A 19994-nucleotide genomic window follows, 5' to 3' on the forward strand; every position below is an offset into this window, starting at 1 on the left:
TGCATGACTTTCCAAATCAATTGACTTTGCCACAGGTGGACTCCAATCAAAGTGTAGAAACTTCTCAAAGATGATCCAGAGAAATTGGATGCACCTAAGCTAAATATCGACTGTCATAGCAAAGGGTCTGAATACTTATGTCAGTGTGATATTTCAGTTTTTTCTTATTAGCAAATTTGCAGTTCTCAGATTCTCATGGGAGAACTGCAAGTTCTCAGTTCTCATGGGTTTTGCTTTGTCATTATGGGGGTATGGAGTGCAGATTGAAGTGAAGAAAAAAAAAATTATAATAATAATTTAAAGCACTTTAGAATAAGGCTGCAACATAAAATGTGAAAAAAAAATTAAGGGGTCTGAATACTCTCTGAATGCACTGTATATATAAAATGATTAAAAAATATTTTTGTATTACATTCAGTGAATACAGTGAATAATTTTTCAAATCTACTTTTTACCTTTAATGTTTGTATATAAATGAAGAAAATAATTTTTTGTCAAATTCAAGTGTATTTGTGTAGCGCAATCACAGTTAATATTATTCCAAAGCAGCGTTCCAAAGAATATGGCCTTGCACCCCCAGTGAGCAAACTAAATGTGACAGCTAAAGGTTTAAGACATTTTCCTCAAAAACTTAAAATAATATCTTAATTTAAAAAAAAATATATATATATATGGCTGGCAATAGAATATTTATGATTAATCTGATGATTTTTAACCAGTCTTTGGAAAGCAGAATGAAATGTTAATTATGCAAAAAAAGGAAAAACTTTTCGCCCCATGGACCCCCTTGCCAGGGACTAAAAATTAAATGTTTTTCATTTCAGTTCATTCTAAGCAGAAACTGATTAAGGCATCAAATCTAAATTAATGCATCATATCAAACAATCATTCAGTGAATACTAGGAAACAACTGAGAAATTTACTTTTTACCTCTAATAATGTTTTCTGGATTAGCTGTGCATACACAGTATATTTAGTTTTTCAAAAGGTCTTCATTCACAGAATGTGACATCCACAATGGGCAATTAGGCAAAATAATTTGTGATGCAGCAATTTCCTTCAGGATCAAAGAAAGTTTCATTACTTTGGGCAACACAAAGTGGTGTAATTCCAAAAAAGTACAGCGATAAACCCTTTTGCCTTTGGTTCAGTTTGTTCAGATACATTTTTCATGAAACCTGTTAGAACCGGTTACCACCATTTAAAAATAATATTTTCACTCCGGTACAATTTAAAATCACTTTGTTCACGGTTTTGGTTACGTAATGCAAAAACTTGTTCGTTTTCAGTTTTCGTTCCTTGCACTGTTTTAGTCTGCCCACAGCACCCACTTGCGGCCCCCCTGTACTAAACAAAAATTTGTGGCATAAATAATACATGTGATGTGAAACATTTGGCTATGATTCACACTGGCATTGTTCATATGTAATTATACTATAGATAATAACTAATTTAGTAACAAACTAGTATTACTACCACCACCACTAAGGTTGTGCTACATCCAAATACACACTGGAGTGTGTGGAAACAGACCTGGTATATCTTCTTCAACTGGGTATTTGTTTTATTACTGAAAATGATAAGACAGTGTTGATGACAATACTGTATTATTCTCCTTGTTATTAAAAGTACTGATGGTCTGAGGGCTTGACTGGTAAACAGGAGAATAAACAATGGAGATGGCTTGCCTCTCCAGGACTGGGTATGACCTTATTTTACCACGTTCCTGTCACACATCCAAACTGCACAAAAATACAGTGCGGCAATGAGTGATGAGAGAACACCAGAAAACAGACTTTAAAAAAAAAAAAAAAAAAAAAAAAGGAGAAAGGGATCGAGGTGGCTGAAAATACCATAGACATCAATACAATTACAAATCAAAGTGTCCGAACATTGCATCAGTCCTGATGTGCAGTTGGCAGAGAGAGGGTGCGCTTGCACAAAGAAGGGCATAACTCAAACAGCTCACGTTAACACTCTATACTAAGTACCACCACTAAGGATGAGTCCAGCAGTGTTAGGTCTTGTGGATTAAATTTTTTTTAACTGTAATGCAACTAAATCTTCCACTCCTTATGTTTATATTATTTAAATATTTTTTTCTCTTTTCTTTTTTTTTAAAATGGTATAAGTACACAAGCAGAGACCAGAAAATAGCAGGGTTTTACTGCAGTGGGACCTTAGTTATTGGTCTTGCTCACTCTGCCTGCTTTCAACCAAGAACAAATATATCTTATATGCAAGTTTACTGATAATAACATTAATTATGTCATAATAATTTTCCTCATGCCTTGTAAATTAGGAAACAAACAATCAGCCTGCTGCGCCCCACCCACCCACTCAACAACACCTCCCATCCCTCAAAATAAAAAAGACAAAAGGGAAAAAAAGACCATAATGATTTGGGATTTTATCTGACTGTGAAGGATCCCTCTCCTAATGCATCTTTAGGCTTTTTGGGCCTGGGTGAAGATGATCCAGTCTATCAGAGAGCCAGGATGGGTCTGGCCATGTGGAGGCTCAGTTCATCAGGCCATGGTTTCAAAACTGGGCCCAGTTTCGGGACTCTGGGATGGATTAGGATGATTTGGGCCTCCTTCACATGGTTATTTATGGGATAATTCTCCAGGGGTTAGTGCAGGTAATCATCCACTGATGCAAAGGCGCAGGATCCACTGCCTGCGCGAGCCATGAGGGACAGACACTGAGATGCCTGGCCAACGGCAAGTGCCAAGGGAGGCTGCTTTGGCAGGTTATGAGTCTCTGAATGACAAAAAAAAAACATGTGTAAGATTCTGCTTATCACACCAGCTGAAGCAATGTTTTTTTTTTTTACCAAAGCCAAAACTATCTGACTTTAGATCGTCAATAAAATGTCTGTCATTTACTCACTCCCATGTTGTTCTAAATTCATATGACTTACTTCCGTGGTTCTCAACCTTTTTTGGCTTGTGACCCCACTTTGACGTCACAAAACTCTAGTGACCCCAGACATTCAAAACACAATCTATTACAAAAATGTATTTGTTTTTGATCATGTAATAGAATTTTAATGCTATATTAAAAGTAAATGTTCATTTTACAACACATTTAGCTTATTTTATGTATATTATTGTGGATGGCTACTGGCGGCAGAATAGCCAGGACAAGCCACAGATTAGTGCACAAAGTGAAGATTTTATTTTGCCAGTACAGGATATGTACACATGAGCTTGTATTTACAAGTCAGCAAATAAATGCTGAACAAACAATGACTCAAATTAAACAAAGGGGGGAAAAAAAGAGCAAAGTAGGCTACAAATATGGGCTAGATCCCACTCAGTTTAACTCAGTTCCTGCTGCATATATCCCCTAACAGTCACTACCTTACAGCAGAAAGACTTTTCTATTATTAAGATCTCTATCAAAGACATTTCTGTATTTCATTTTATTTTATTATCGTCTCTTACTGCATCATCCTAAATGGGACCGCTGAGCTTACGCATCTCGCTGAAGCCTTTCAAAGTCAGTTGATGTAGTTGACAGAGCGCATCTCATCTCTGCAGTTATATCCAGCCGCGAATGGTATTTTGACTTCATGCACACAAGAGCACTAAATCCAGCTTCACACAAATGTGCTTCCAAAAGGTACCAAAAGCTTTAAAGCACACTGTGTGATATTTGGATACTCTTCCATTGCTCCAAACCAGAATTCCGCCACTGCCACTCGTGAATGCAGGCCCTAATGCGTTCTATCACATGATAGTTAAATCAGCTGTTCAACAGCGGTGACAGGCAGACCCACTGAGCTTGCGTCGCAGTGGAATGGGTCCCTCACCCAGTCAAACTTTGACATATCCAAGTCTGGGAAGTACGTGGCAAAATGCTCTTCTAGGCATTTCAGGTGGTCGCACATTACCTTTGTGGAGCACTTGTCATTGATGCTGTTGCCTGTTAGTAACTTGCTCAGCTGGGGGAAAGGGGGAAAGTTTGCTTTTGAAAAGGCTTTCTCTACAGAATTTAAGTTTCCCCCTGAATCCATCAATATGGTCACTCATCTGCTGGATATTCTTGTTTTCACCGGCATGCTTATGTTAAGTTCATTAAGTTTTCCAAAGATGTCCGTTACATATGCAAGGAAGCATCATTTTTGATGGTCACAGATAAAGTTGAAAAAAGTATTTTTCACGTCCATGGAAAACGCCAACAGTTCATATCTCAGCTTGAAAAATCGCTCCAGCACCCTACCTCTGGACAACCACCGTGCTTCTGTGTGAAAGAGCAAATTGTCGTGTTCAGATCCCATATAATTTTGCAAACAAATGTGCACGCAGTGGCTTGATGTAGTTGACCATGGTTACGACCTACTGTATTACGTTTGCGAAGGGCACACTCAGTTCCTTAGATGCCAGTTGCTCACAATGAATTATGCAATGATTCCATACTGCAGAGGGGGCCAATTCCATGATTAACGTCCGTAAGCCTGCTCGCCGTCCCGCCATAGCCCGTATGTGCAAAATCCTACCATACACGTCCATGGAATGTTGTTTTTCTCCATATAGCTGTGGAGGACATCGTACATGGCCCTGGAAGTCTCATTCTCAGGAAGAGGGAGACAGTACAAAATATCCTCATGAATAGCATTATCCTTCATGTAACGAACAAATATCAAAACATGGGCTTTTTTCCCCTTCTGTGCTGACATCCATTTGTAGAGTATAGGCGGCGGAATTTCACAGTCATTCTGTTAGCGAGCTCTCTTGGTCGTTAGCGATCACATCCATTCTTCTTTTTATTGTATTATCAGACACCGGTATTGCCTTCAGTTTTTGTGCTTCTCCCTCCCCACACATCGTTTTACCATTTCCATGGCAGCTGGCAAAACCAAAGTTTCTACAATGGTATGCGGCTTCATAGCTTTTGCAACAAGATAGCTCACCTCAAAAGATGCTTTTAAGGCTTGTTTATTGAGAGTCATTGCCTTTTCTCGCTGCTTATTCAGTTCATCAGGTTTCTTAACAAAGAAAGATTTAGGTTTGCCGACATATTCTTTGTGTTGTCTCAAAATGTCTTTTGAGTTTGTTGGGTTTCATGCTCTCTACAGACAAGACGTTACCATGCAATAGACATTTAGGCTTCTCCTCGTTGTTTTCTGTTATTCTAGTAAAGCCATACCGAAGGAAGGTGTCATCATATTTTCTTTGTCTTTTACATGTCTGTTTCTTATTTGTACTTGAAGGTGTCGTTGAAGACACAGGTCGGTGAAGAAATCTTTCCAATTTCTTTTTGTTTTATGCCGTTCTGATTTCCTTACAAACTTTGCGCACAAATTATGTTAGCCTCATCACGTGTGATCACATTAATCAACATATGCTGAGCTTAGTTAACCACGTCCTCGATTTTTATGAGGGAAATTGGAAAATGTAGGATGCATTTAGTTGTTTTAAAGCATGTGTGTGTGTGTGGGGTTTTTATAATTATTTTTATTGATACAATTCAACAACAAAATAATTGCCGACTCCACTTGTGGTCACGACCCCAATGTTGGGAACCACTGACTTAATTTGTTCTGTGGAACGCAAGAGATGTTTTGCATCTTTTTTCCATACCATAAAACTTAATGGTGCCTGAGTATAACACTTCCTCTTATGTTCCACTGAAGAAAGATATGATATATATGGGACTACGAGGGTCTGTAAATGATGCGAAAAGTGATTGAGAGCCTGCAAGTCGGTCTCCATCACAGGATTTTAATGTGTTTAAAGGACTTGTTTCTTGTTTCACTCACCCATTTTCAATATTTATTGGGGTTTTATTGTGCAAATGTTTTATCCGTCCTATTTATTGGTGTTTTTAAGTCTCATTTATTTCTTGTTCTTATTCAAAGATATTGTATTTAAGAATGGGGAGATTCATTTTATTTAAAATAATGGTATGTTACAATTGGCAAAGGTGGAAAATATCCCTTTTTAAACCGGGGGGGGTGGAGGAAGAGAGGATGAACGATGAGTGTTTGAGTACATGTACAAGGTTATGCTAGCACTGCTTGAGTGGAAAGAAACTCTGGCATCCATAGTTGAGGGAGGGGAGTTTACATTTTCCAAAGTGACTTACAGTGCACTTATTACAGGGACAGTCCCCCCAGAGCAACCTGGAGTTAAGTAACATGCTCAAGGACACAATGGTGGTGGATGTGGGGATCAAACCAGCAACCTTCTTCTGCTCTCCAGTTCAGTGCTTTAGCACACTAAGCTGCCGCCACCACCAGCACCACCACAACAGTTGGTACTGTTTTAGTACCTAAAACAGGTCTAATTTTTAGACCGTTTTTTTATGTAACCTGGTTTTTATGATTGCTTTTAAACACCATTTATTTGCACATTTTGCACCTCCAACAATATAAACATATTTTTGGAATGACAATAATTCTCTACAGTGTGATTCTCCTTGTGACTGCTTGGTCCCCATCACAGTAAACTATCCCTTTATCTTCTAATATCTAAAATACAGGAAGATTGAAGCTGTACCTAATATTGCACTGTTAAGTGTAGAGCAGACAGGCTCTCTCTGGATGGAGTCCAGCTGGTAGCCTACAGGGCTGTTCCATGGATCGGAATATGCCAGCATACTGAACGCATCCTGTGAAAATGGAAGGGGGGAAAGAGACAAAGAACCCTTATGGTAAACAAATATTTGAGCTAATCTCCTCAAGTCTCAATCATTACCAAAAACATATTATACTTGGGTTTTTCCCACCTTAAAGGACTTTTTTAATCTCAGACGGGGTTCAAGGAGTGACATCATTTCATACGTCAACACATATAATTACAAGTGCAAGCTGCACCAACATTCTCAACATTTCACACGAGTATTGATTAAAGTACCTTGAGCATCTTCTTATTGGCTGAGTTTTTGCCCCGTTCACGGCGAAGGAGTTCACTCATGCTCTGCAGTTCTCGTCCAAACTGGATCATTCTCTCAATAGCTGCCTGGCTCCCACCACACAGCTGTCTCTTAGATTGAGTGCTGTCCACTTCTGTGTACAGAATATGTAATCCATGCAAGTACTGCACTGCATTCATTTGAATGACTGTCATGTCATTGATCAAATGGTTGGGAGTCACATGCACAGGCTCAGATTTTCTAGGCAAATCTTTTGCCTTCTTACAACAGATCTCATTGGTGAAAATTTGTGCCGATTCACAGGTATTATAACAAGTTTCCCGTAAAGGAATATTAATTGTGATTATTCTGACTTCATGTAATTTCAAGCATGTAAAATTGAATTTTCTATAAGTGGAACTCAAATGAAGATGTTTAATTAAAGCCCCCGTCTTTCCGATACAAATGCTGTGGATAGTGACCCACTTTAAAGCTTAAAAAGGACCCAAAAGTATCATAAAATTGGTCCATTCACTCATAAAAGCACAACAGACACCAAAGTTTTCGTGTTGATTCTAACCAAAATGTATGCCTTCTGAAGACTTGTAATATATCACATGGAATATATATGCATTCTTTTTTAAAGTGATAATTCACTCAAAATTTACTCACTCTCATGCCATCCCCAGATGTGTATGACTTTCATCTGCTGAACACAAAGATTTCTAAAAGAAAATCTCTAGAAGAAAATAATTTCTAGAAGAATATATAAAGGAAGCATAAAAGTAATGCATCCCACACTGTGATTTAATCCATGACTTCTGAAGACATTTGATATGTGTGGGTGAGAAACAGATTCATATTTAATTCCTTTTTAACTGTAAATTCTCCTCCCTACCCAGTAGGTGGCGATATGCACAAAGTATGTGAATCACCCAAAAACAAAAGAATGTGAAAGTGAAAATAGAGATTTACAGTTAAAAAGGATTTAAATATTGATATGTTCTCACCAATACCTATTATATTGCTTCTGAAGACATTCATTTAACCACTCGAGTCTTATGGATTACTTTTATGCTGCCTTTAAGTGCTTTTTAGAGCTTCAAAAGTCTGGCCCCGTTTCACTTGCATTGAATGGACCTACAGAGCTGAGATATTCTTCAAAAAAATCTTTGTGTTCCGCATAAGAAAGAGTAGTATGGATTTGTAACGACATGAGGATGAGTAAATTATGTCAGCATCTTCATTTTTGGGTGAATTGTCCCTTTAACAGTGAACCCAAGTAATCTACACACCCATATCTGCACCACAGTCCTCCAGCTCTGTCCCATGTGTAGAGCTGCCATTCAGAAAACCATTTGAAGAGGACTCGGACACTCCATTTGAGAAGTGATCGACCTCCATCTCCATCTCAGTGCTGTGGGAGTCAACATTTACACAACACCAAAAGGAACTATGACTTACAGTATGTAGCTACATAATATAGTTTCCCTGCTAAATCATCACAAAGTAGTTGTGGAGCTAATTTTGTGGTGTGCAGTTATTATTTCCTATATTGCCTTGAAGTATTGCAGTTTTACATCTTTTAAACTGTCATGAATGAAAACGTAAAAATATGTTCTCTGTGCTGTGTTACAACCTAGAGTTGGTCTGCTGGCCCCGACTCCCATTCAGGACACTGAGATCGGTGCTTGGCAGTGCAGGGGGACATGACTTGTGACTATGGGTAGAGGTGTGGCCTTTACTTGATGAAACTCCATTACAGTAATTACTATCAAAACCTAGAGATAGAGAGAAGTACAAATGATCACATAAAAACCAATGACAACATCTCTTATTCTTGGTCTTGTTTAATCAAATAGATCAACAAAAAAAAATTTATTATTTAACTGACCATTGACATTTAGATGAGAAAAAAAAAAAAAAGTGTCCTCCTTTGGTAAGATAATGTCCACTCATGATGAATGAACACAAGAAATGGAAATATGACAAGATTTGCATGATAGCCTGCCATTGCAACATCCTTTAGTAGTGTGAACTTAGTGTGTGTACCTGTCTGGTAGGCCTGGGAGCTGCTGGGTTTGTGGGCTGGACTGTTGAAGAGGCGAGGGGAGCCTGGGTAACTATCCTGTGATTTAGGGCTTCTTCCACCCAGACACCTGACCTCACTGTCAGTCCCATTCACCATCTCAATGAACTGCCTGACTCTGGACAAGCAGACAGACAGAGATAGTACCAATTCATGAATATATATATATATATATATATATATATATATATATATATATATATATATATATTCATGAATTGGTACTATTATGCTCACTGGAGATTTAAATTTTTTGAAGGATTTCATCCATTAAACTCACTTCAACATAAATAGGAGGTCTGGGTTTCTCTCTAATAGGTTGGGGTAAAGTTGCTGAGTGGTCTCTATAGCCTCTCCCATTCTGCCAGACAGGACCAGCTTCTGGATCTCTACAATTACAAATTTTGAAATCATTACTGAAGGGTCCAGTGGGACAGTACCTTCAGCCTTTGTGTTAGAAACCCTGATCCTTAAAGGAATATTAGTTCACATATAAAAATTAAACCTCAGTCATCCTTTACTCACTCTCATGTTGTTCCAAAATGACTTGCATTCTTACGTGGTACGCAATAGGAGATGTTAGGCAGAACAACGGTCTCAGTCACCATTGACATGCATCTTTTTTCAGTACTTTAAAAGAATGGTGACTGAAGCTGACAATCTCTTACACAGGCTCCACAGAAGAAAAAAAGTCAAATGGGTTTGTAACAACATGAGGGTTAGTAAATGACAAAATTGTCATTTTTGGGTAAACCATCACTTTAAATGTGCTGACACAGGAGAAACTCACTCTGTCTGTTTTTGATAGAAGCGAGTTCCTCATGCACAGCCTGGTCAGTTGATTTGGCAAAAGCTTCAGCAGTGGCACAGTAGCTGTGGTGAACCAGGTAAGAAGCCACCATCCTACGAAAAAAAGGATGACAGAAGAGAGTGAATAATTCCAAATGAGTCAACAACGTCAACCTTATTCAAATACGCAAAATCAAAAGTACCCACTTCTGAATCATGGCCTGCCATTCTCCCTCCCTCTCGCCAATGGGGAAGCGGTCAATCTGGGCCTGAATCTTGGTTCTCCATTCACGCATGTAATCCTCAATATCAAAGACAAAGGGGTGCTGCCCAAAGTTGGCATCCACGACTTCCCCTGGGGTTTGTAGACCCACTGTAGGGTACAGGTTAGGCTAAAAGGAAAATAAAGAAATATTACTAGATGTGGATTGCATTCACTAGTTAACTTAGAGGGTTATTTCACCTAAAAAATTTAATTTACTCATTCATATGTCATTCCAAACCCATAGGGCTTCCTTTCTTACATGGAACATAAGAGGAGTAATGTAGAAGAATGTTGATGCTGCCCTTTTTTCTATGCAATGAACGTCAATTTGGAATGAGGCTGTCAGTAGGGGAATTAGATTCTGATTCACAAGCTCTCGATTCGATTCGGATTTTGATTCGATTAGATTCAATATCGATTCATATGGGTTTATTTCAGTTATAATGTCCCTTTTGCTTACAAATAAAATAAATTATCTACCAGCTAATGCTGTTAATTATACACGGGACCTTTTAATTTGGTCCATTAGGAATTTATTCAAATAAATTATATTTTATTGCTTTATTATTATTTTGGTCACATTTTAGCTTTTTAAAAATGAACAAATAAATGTTTTCAATATATATATATTACATATTTAATGTAAAATTGCATAATTTGTACTATTTACAAGTATTTACATTGATTTGTTGAACGGTACTATCGGTACTGTCTCTTTAACAAACAAAAAAACGGCATTTCTGTAAACAGCACCTTTAAATGAGTGCATGTTAACTAGAGAGGACTCAAATGGCTTTACCTCATCTATGCGATGCATGATCAGAATTAAATGTTTTTTTTTTTATAGTTGTGTTTGATCAACAACTGACTGTAAAGACCAGAAAGTGTATTAAAAAAATAATATTCAAATGTGTTGCATGGATCTAGTCCTTGAACATAAATTACCCTGAAAATCTTTTACTCTCAACACGCTGTGAAAGGATCTCGCTGCGGAGCATTTCACGACTAAACTACACAATTACTGGTGAGTAAAATGTAAACATTTACCAGCCAGTTGACAAATATATTCACTTTAGTCATATAGTGTGAACTTTGGCAAATGCAAGTGATTTTCCTCTCATTGTAGTGGAGGGTTGCGCATTGAGTGAAAGTTCGATCTTGGGATTTAAAATAATCGATATTTAGATTGCTCAAATGAAGATTCATTGTTTAAAACTAAATTGAAGTGCAATTTCTTTACTGAAATTAAATGAATAAAATAAAAATATATATATATATATATATATATATATATATATATATATATATATATATATATATATATATTATTTTGTTAAAAATTATAAAATAAAATAAATGTTTTGTGTGCCATATTTTAAGAAAATTTCAAATCTCCCTTTCTTGCCATGAGTTATGGTGGGATTTTTAAGTGTCCATATTCTTGTCAGCCACCTTCTCACACTAAAAACAGTGTGTTGGGAATTTTCATTTATAGTTCATCTGCAGGATAGAACTATATAATTAAAATGTTGGTTTATTGGTCAGGTCAGGGACATATTAGCTGTTTTGTGATGCTTTCAGGAGAATAACTGGAGAGAGCTGGAGCTCATGGTCCAATAGAGAGAAAGGTCAAGGCTGCTAAACTGACATACTTCACAGAAGTACTCAGAGTAACATGAATGCTGGTCACTAGCCAACTGTGTTTTCTGCTCAATGTATTATTGTTTTAGCCCCAAACAGGCCTCTGTTCATTCAGCAAAAGAAATGTTTAGGGGCTGTCAGTTCAACAACTTGAAAAATGAAGGAAAGGACAAGGAAAGGACAAGTCAAAGGACAAGTCAGCACCAAAACCTTTCCCATGCAAAGTTAAGAAACCCTATTACATTTAGGCAAACATTGAAACTTGTAAAAGCTATAAATGATGAACCTAAATGTGACATATAGTATATGAAAAATCCCATATGCACAAACAGAATATAAACAGATTTTATATGATCTGAGAAAGGCTTCTGGTGAAATATTACAAAAACCTACAATATTATTATTGCAATCTTAGATGTGAATAAGATTTTTTTTTAAAAGACTTACCGGTAAATCTGTAAAGGCTATACCTGAAAAACATAAACACACAATTACAATATCCTCAATGCCAATTAAAACTTTTTTACTGTGCTATGATGCAATTAATGACACCATACTTGATTTGAGAGCTTCAGCAGAGGCTGAGATTTTCAGTCAATAACAACTTAAATTTCAGGCTGTTCCTCAGAATTAGAACATATTTTACAAGTTGTACAGAACATACAATTTTCATGATACTTTGTCATTTCACTCATCCACACATTTACTTTCTTTAAATGGAAAAAAGTGACCCGGAACGACTTGAAGGTGAGTAAATAATTCTTGTTTGGGTAAACTATCCCTAAAATGGCATTGACTATTAATTAACTGTTTAAAGGAATATTCCAGGTTCAATACAAATCAAGCTCAATCAACAGCATTTATGGCATAATGTTGATTATCATAAAAATGTATTTAAATTCGTCACTCTTTTCTCTGAAAAAAAGAAAAAGCAAAAACCTAGGTTCCAGTGATCAGGCAAGTGAATATTGCAATTTTTTTGGAGGGTTTAAAAAGGCAGAAATGTGTAGCTTATAATTTTATAAAGGCACTTCAATTAATTATTCTGTTACAACTTGTGTATTATTTGAGCTGTAAAGTTGTTTAAATCGTCACTTTTAGGGTTTGTTGACATTACATATGGCAGAAAAGGTTAGCAAGTGATTTTATCACACTAAAATCATGTTTACATGCATATCCTTTATGTCTTGATGCTACACTTTTGCAATTGTTTGTATTTTAATGTTTAAAAATTGCCCCTAATTAACTTCCATTGCAAGTGCCTCACTGTAAACTCGCTTTTTTAAAAGAAAATGTATTTTTGTGGTAATAATATTATGCCACAAATGCTGTCGATTGAGCTTAAGTTGTATTGAACCCAAAATATTCCTTTATCAGTTCCAGCATAATATGAATGTTATTACCTAGACTGTGGCCATTTTTTGTGTAGAAACAGGTATTGTTGATGAGGTTCACACAGCAGCCAATCACATTGCCTGTTGTAAATGTTGGACCATAGGGCTGTCCAGTGCCGGAGGAGCAGAAGGAGTGGCCGTCATCACCATGGTAACCATACGAGTGTTTGTCCCAACCTAAAGGCAGAACACTGTGTACTTACTTTTGCATTTTTGGAACAATGATCTGCAAAATAACTAAGGACAGAGCATTGCACCCTCTCTAAACTCTTATCTCCCAAGCAAGCTGCAGACTCACTGAGGAACCACCCAGTGTATGTGACTGTCAAAAAGCTGGAGGGAGTTATCAAGTTTAACATACTAGCTTCATATAAACTTTTTCTCCATGCTTTTAGAAATAGAATGCATGTCAAAGACAAAACTGACCTGAAAATACTGACAAATCTAATGTGTCAGATAAAATAAATCAGACAAAGTCTGAAAGCATTGCTTTACCTGGGAGTCTGTTCATGTTGACACCTTGAGCTGACAGGCCAATCCCCATGTACCTGATCACAAGAGACAAAATGTTATATTACAATTGAAATTATGCTAAATTAAATTTTATAGGCTGTTATTCAATCATAAATTAAATCCCTAGAATGTAATTCTAATGTCTTGCAATCAAAATACCAAATTCCAACTCTTTTTAAGGGCTCTTACCCATCTCGTCCTTTACTGATGATTTTCACCTCAAAGTAATAGACCCCGCAGGCAGCTGGAATAGGGTGAGTCGCACGAACAGATGCTGCATCTTTAGGTGTCTTTCCGTGACCTGAATAACATAAACAGAACATTTTCATATTGATTTAATGTAAAACACAGCTGTGTGGGTGCTGTCAATTTACAAAAAATATCTGGAACATTTGTTACATTTCAACACCCCCAGCATTTCATGAACAGCAAAAGGCTGCAATGAGAAAAACACTTAGCCATATATATATTATAATTATTTTATTTTTTTGCTGCGAGTGCAGTATGCTTTGTATGATGATATTTTGCCTGGAAACAAGGCATATTTGTTTTGCAATTCAAAAGCAGTTTATTTTATGTTAATAAGCATTGCCCAATATTTGGGCAATTTTATTCATATACAAACATAGCCGACTTAAAGGAACGTTTGGGGATCAAGACAAGTTAAGCTCAATTGACAGCATTAGTTGCATAATGATGATTACCACAGCAAATAATTTTGAACCGTCCTTGTTTTATTACACTTTTTATTCATTTTTTGTTCATGGTTACATTGTCACTTCCATACAATGGAAGCGAATGAGGCCAGTCTAAAAATGTTAAAATACAGTTTGAAATACAGGGTTTCTCCTACACTGAAAATTTTTCAGTGGCCTCCCAAGCTAAATTTCAGGCTGCCAAAACAAAAAGAATGATTTTCATCTCAGCTTCAACTCTTTATGCGCGCCAAATATGCTTCTCATCTGAGATGCGCATTTATGCAGCACATCTGAAGCATGCGAGTGTGCTCAGTGGGGGTTGCAAGTTGTGCGAGCCACAACACAACCACTCGTGCAAGGGATCCGCTCTGATGGATTTTGACAAAGGTTTTTCAAATATACATCGTCATTCTTACTAAAATGCATCTCGATTTTACAGCAGTAACTGTGGTATTTTAACCAAATTGTTGTAGTTAATACGCAAATCATGTGGATAAATGTGGAATCTATTATTACAACTGTGGCAGTTGTAGATAAAGTTTCTAAATTATTTAAGTAATCTTTTGAAATATCTGAAGGCAAACAAGGACAGTTTATTTCCTAAGATCAAGTCAATATGACAAACCATCCACTCGGGTATTATCAGAGAGTCATTTAGAGATAAAGCCTAGTCTGTAAATGTTCATACACATTCTACACTGATTATTATGTAATCTTTAGTGAAAGGGAAATAGAAAAATATAGCATTATATAAAATATATGTTAAAAAGAAAATACTGTTTAAATTAATATGTTCGTGACACTACTTACAATGACTATGACTGTTCTAATTTTGTCTCGTGGCGCTCCCTCATAGCTAATACAGCAAGAAAGGCAAAAACACTTTGTGTAATATTACCATCTGTATAGTGAAGAGAAAAGCTTAAAACAGACTTATGCATCATCCTGAACACCAGTTACATCTGTCATCTCTCTAAAGCTCCATCTGATGTATGTATCAGAGGTCATTTCTCTGCCATGTGAATCAATCAATTTTACGAAATATGTAACAATATACATTGTAATAATATTAATACATTAACATTAATAAATTACACCAAATGAAAACTATCTTTAATATACATACCTGTTTCGAATTTACATCATAACTGATTTAGCAAGGTTCTCAAAGGATTTTATCTGTTAACATTTTTCAATGCATTTGGTCAATATTAAACAGCTGTTTTTAATGCAACTAGTGACAATTGAATTGTACTCTCAAAGAGATAATTTAGTCTGTCACACTGTCCCCTAACAGCAAGAAGGTCCTGGGTTCCAGTCCTGGTTCAACTAGGGCCTTTCTGTGTGGTGTTTGCATGTTCTCCCTGTGTTTGCGTGGGTTACCTTCGGGTTCCCCCACAAGTCCATGACATGCAGGTTGTGAATTGGAGACTCTAAATTACCCCGTATATGTGTGTGAGAGTCCCCCAGGCACTGGGGGTTGCGTCAGGATGGGCATCCAGTGTAAAACTTGCGCCAAAAAAAAAAGTGTGTGTGTGTGTGTGTGTGTGTGTGTGTGTGTGTATATATATATATATATATATACACACATACACACACACAGACTATCATGAAGTGGACCCTGCACATACGCGGGACAAACACTAATATAATTAGTTTATATGTTAACATTAGTTAATGCATTATGAACTAACAATGAACAGTTGTTTTTTGTTTTTTTTTAGTAACTAATATAAACTATGATTGGTAAATGCTGTAAAATATTGTTCATTTTTAGTTCATGATAGCTAATGCATTATCTAATGTTAAATAATGGAACCTGATTGTAAAGTGTTACCAAAAATTCTGTAATTACATGCCTTCATGTTGTTCAAAACCTGTCTGACTTTCTATCTTCCATGGAACTCAAAAGAAGATGTTAGAGAGAATGTTAGTTTTGGTCTCAATTCACTTTTATTTAATTGGAAAAAAGATGTATTGACAGTGACTGTGACTAACTCTCTGCCAAAAATCTAATTTTGTGTTCCTCAGAAGAGAGAAATCATACAGGCTTGAGGGTGAGTAATGATTTACCATCTTTCTGCACTGTGCTCTTAATCTTTCTTTTAAAAAATGTCTTTTGTTTCTTTCGTAAATCCTTTTTTCTTGTCTGAGGACAAGTAACTTTTTACCCGGACAAGTGAATGACCAATTTGCTTGTCGGAAGGACATTGACTTTGCATAATGTCGACCCCTGCCATGGATGGCTCCTCATTTCTGTAGTTAGGTCAATGTAGCTAGTCTTTCTAAAAAATAAATGATAGAAATAATATGTTTATTATTATCCTTATATTATTATTAGGTTTATTCTGATTTCATATAGCACCTTAAAGTAAAAAAATATACTGCCACATACTTAGATCTTGTGAAAAATAACTCATATCCATTGTAAATATGAAAATTAAGTCATTATTTTATATATTAATTAAATGTAATTATGTAATAACCAACTTCAAGCAAGTGGATGACCGAATATGTCGTCAATCACCACCGAAGGCCATTTTAGACCCATGAAAAGCCCTGAAATGTATAGCCATTATACATGCAAGTGCATGATTTTAGTGTGATCAAATTTCTTCGTAACCATATCTGTGAAAAGTTATATCCAATATAAAAATTTGTCATGATAATGTATCCCAGTAAGTAATTTTATCACACTAAAATCATCTTTAGACATAATGTTTACATCTTGTGGATATATTTTTTAAACTGTGTTTATTTTAATGTTAACAGGCTGTCTAGCTACATTGACTGCCATTGTAAGTGCCTTTCTGTAACTGTCATTTTTTTTTTCTTCTTAAACAAGGCATAATAAGTTTAAATATTTTTTGGTGGTAATCAACATTGTCACAAATTATGTCGAACTCGTTGAGTTTAACTTGACTTGGGACATTACTTTAAGGGCATGTAATTCAGACTTAGCCAGTGCTAGATGCATAAGATGATACAGTATGTATCTTACATATTTACAAAACATTTTAAGACATGTTGGCTCAATGGTAATTCAAGGCAGTCTACCTGAACATTACCTGTCGTCGGTACTGACTGGCCCAATTCATTCTGTGGCCTACATTTATGACTCAGCTTAGGGAAATGCAGACACCTCACTGACTTCCATCTAGCCAATTACTAGATTTTGAAATCATGTTTAGCAACTAAATGTATTAATACAAATATTAACAGCTCTTTGTTACATGATATGTATTCCTAATAAAGCCCTTGCATATTCGCGATAGCAGATAATACACACAGGCCTTGCTGAAGCTCATCCGCCAGGCTTGATCACTGCCTACCAGCTCTTACAGTCTTGTTTGAGTACATTAACCGTATCTATTATGGCCTTTGTACACGGATCGTGTAGTCAAAGGTGATGACAATGACTGAATTTCAGCAGTGAAACTCCATACTTGCTTCCGGAAATGTCTGAAGCATCTTCACAGCTCACTGAAACTCACCACCATCTCCTTGCCACAGTATACGAACTTTATGCGTTCAACTGCAAACTAAAGCCATTGACGTTATATTCAATTATATTGTCGTATATATATACACATACAAATTACTCTCTCTCTCTCTCGGTGTATAATATCCATAAACACGCAGTTAGCCCATTTGAAACCTTTAGCTGTTGCTAAATATACAGACAATGCCGCACAGGAATGATGCTAAACAATGCTAATAGAGGTTATTTTATACAAAGTATCGTCGAACTTCTAAGTTGCTTGCTGGTAACTACACTTTTGCTTAGTTCTGCTAGTGTGTTAGATGATGATCACTAAAGAACATCCCTGTTTCATAACGTTCGCTTGTAAGAACAAAAAGGAAGCTATTTGAGTCTGATTCACAGACAACACGAGCACACTGAAGCTAAACAAGTGTCTTTATATGTCACTATTCAGAGGTTAAACTGGACACGAGCTAACCTGGCTAATGACCGGTGGAACATTTAGCTTGTAAACAACTTGCTATTCTGCTGTTTGTGTTCAAATGCTGTTAGCCTTCCATTACCTTTATAATGCACCCGGAGGTTGTTCTGAGACAGGCCGATGTAGCTGAATTTGTCTTTGGGGCTCCAGGATCTGGGCAGCGGTGTCTCCTGCTCGTTGACGGCCGGATAGAGGCGCCTGAGCCGCTGATTGAGGTCTTTTTCCTGCTCGTTGAGAGCCAAGTCTCCGTGGACGACAACCGACATCAGAAACCCACAGCCAGATGACGGTCCTGACATCGCGATCCAATTCCTGCCCTCGATACCAACAGCTTGCCAGCTATCTTTAGCTGGACAGCTTTCTAACAGTATCCAGTGGCAAAAGAGACCACTGTCAGATGCCGCAGAGATTTCGGGCTTGTTCTATTCGGATCGGAAGGCTTAGCCAGCCAGCTAACTGCGATTAGCCACAAACAGCCTCTGTGACAGAGTTAGCAAGACCATCGAGAGAATTAATCGCGTAAAAACAGAAGAACGGCAGCTCACAAAGACAGAACAAACATCCAGAAAGTTGATCCTTGATTTTTAGGACGACATTCAGCCGATGGGACAGACGTAATTAGGTAAAAGCAATGCAAAGATAACAGCAGAGGGAACCCCGATCTTTTGTTTGTTGTTAGTGTGGAATCCAGCGATCTGATTGGTTCTCTGAAGGTCCAGTCACACTTCCTCGAGGACTTGGTACAAGACTAGACACAAGCTACCAATAACATGTCCTCCTTTTCACTTGAGTAAATCCATAGTTGTTGTTTGGAAATGATAATGCGCCTATTCCAGTGTTTCCTTCATTCAATTCTTTAGTTAGTATTTTGCGTATGTTAGTGCAGAAGATTACGACCACAGACACTCACAACCACACAACAAACACCATAGTCAGTTTTTCAATAAAGAATAATTGGAATATTTTTTTTTTTTTTCATATTTTATATAATCAAACACCATATGACGTATGAGTATAAATTAATGTATTTGTAATTGTGTTTTGTTCAGCTCTTGTATTTTAAATGAGCATATCTCAGCTCTGTAGTGAATGGTGACCAAAAATTTGAAGCTCCAAAAAGCACATAAAGGCACCAAAAATATTGATCCTTACAATGTGCACAATGATGACTTTAAGACTTTATAGATATTACAGTTTCGTGTTTTGTTAATTCATGATTTTCTGTAAAGCTGCTTTGAAACTCTGTGTGTTGTGAAAAGCGCTAAGCAAATACAAATTACTTGACTTGACTCCAGTGGTTTACTCCATGTCTTCTTAAGTTATCTAATACATTTTGGGTGAGAACAGACCAAAATATTTCTCCTTTTTCACTGTATATATTTCTATTGCAGTCTCTTGGCCCCATCATGATTTCAAGCTCGATTACACTTGAAAATGTATTGACCTTTCCACAGTGTTAGATGTTGCAAGGAAGTGGATTACTGTTATGCTGTATGTGCTTTTTGGAGCTTCAAAGTTTTGTTCACCATTCACTTGCATTGTATGGACCTACAGAGCTGACATATCTTTCTTAAAATCTTTGTGTTCTGCAGAAGAAAGAAAGTCACACATATCTGGGATGGCATGAGGGTGAGTAAATGATGAGAGAATGTTCATTTTTGGGTGAACTGTCCCTTTAAAAAGTAGGGTAGGGCCAGTGTAGTTAATCTTGGTCAGGCAGGACCAAACAATTTAAGAAACAAAATATAAAATATTGCTTTTAAAATGTTCATAATGGTA

The 19994-nt window shown here is 36.8% G+C and overlaps 1 protein-coding gene across 1 annotated transcript; it reads right to left on the reverse strand.

The window, feature by feature from the left end:
- Positions 1-936: 936 nt before the first annotated feature.
- On the reverse strand, positions 937-18931 carry LOC127644706 (ran-binding protein 9). The gene is made up of 14 exons (XM_052128030.1): positions 18298-18931; positions 13742-13853; positions 13535-13587; positions 13049-13216; positions 12093-12115; positions 9947-10131; positions 9741-9853; positions 9231-9339; positions 8914-9068; positions 8501-8642; positions 8157-8278; positions 6864-7015; positions 6507-6618; positions 937-2763 (listed from the first exon to the last, which is right to left on the reverse strand). The coding sequence occupies exons 1-14, from the start codon at positions 18512-18514 to the stop codon at positions 2633-2635; spliced, it is 1794 nt and encodes a 597-aa protein (XP_051983990.1). The 5' UTR covers positions 18515-18931; the 3' UTR covers positions 937-2632.
- Between the last annotated feature and the right edge of the window lie 1063 nt (positions 18932-19994).

The sequence above is a fragment of the Xyrauchen texanus genome, chromosome 6 (genome assembly GCF_025860055.1).
Source record: "Xyrauchen texanus isolate HMW12.3.18 chromosome 6, RBS_HiC_50CHRs, whole genome shotgun sequence".
NCBI classification, from domain to species: domain Eukaryota; kingdom Metazoa; phylum Chordata; class Actinopteri; order Cypriniformes; family Catostomidae; genus Xyrauchen; species Xyrauchen texanus.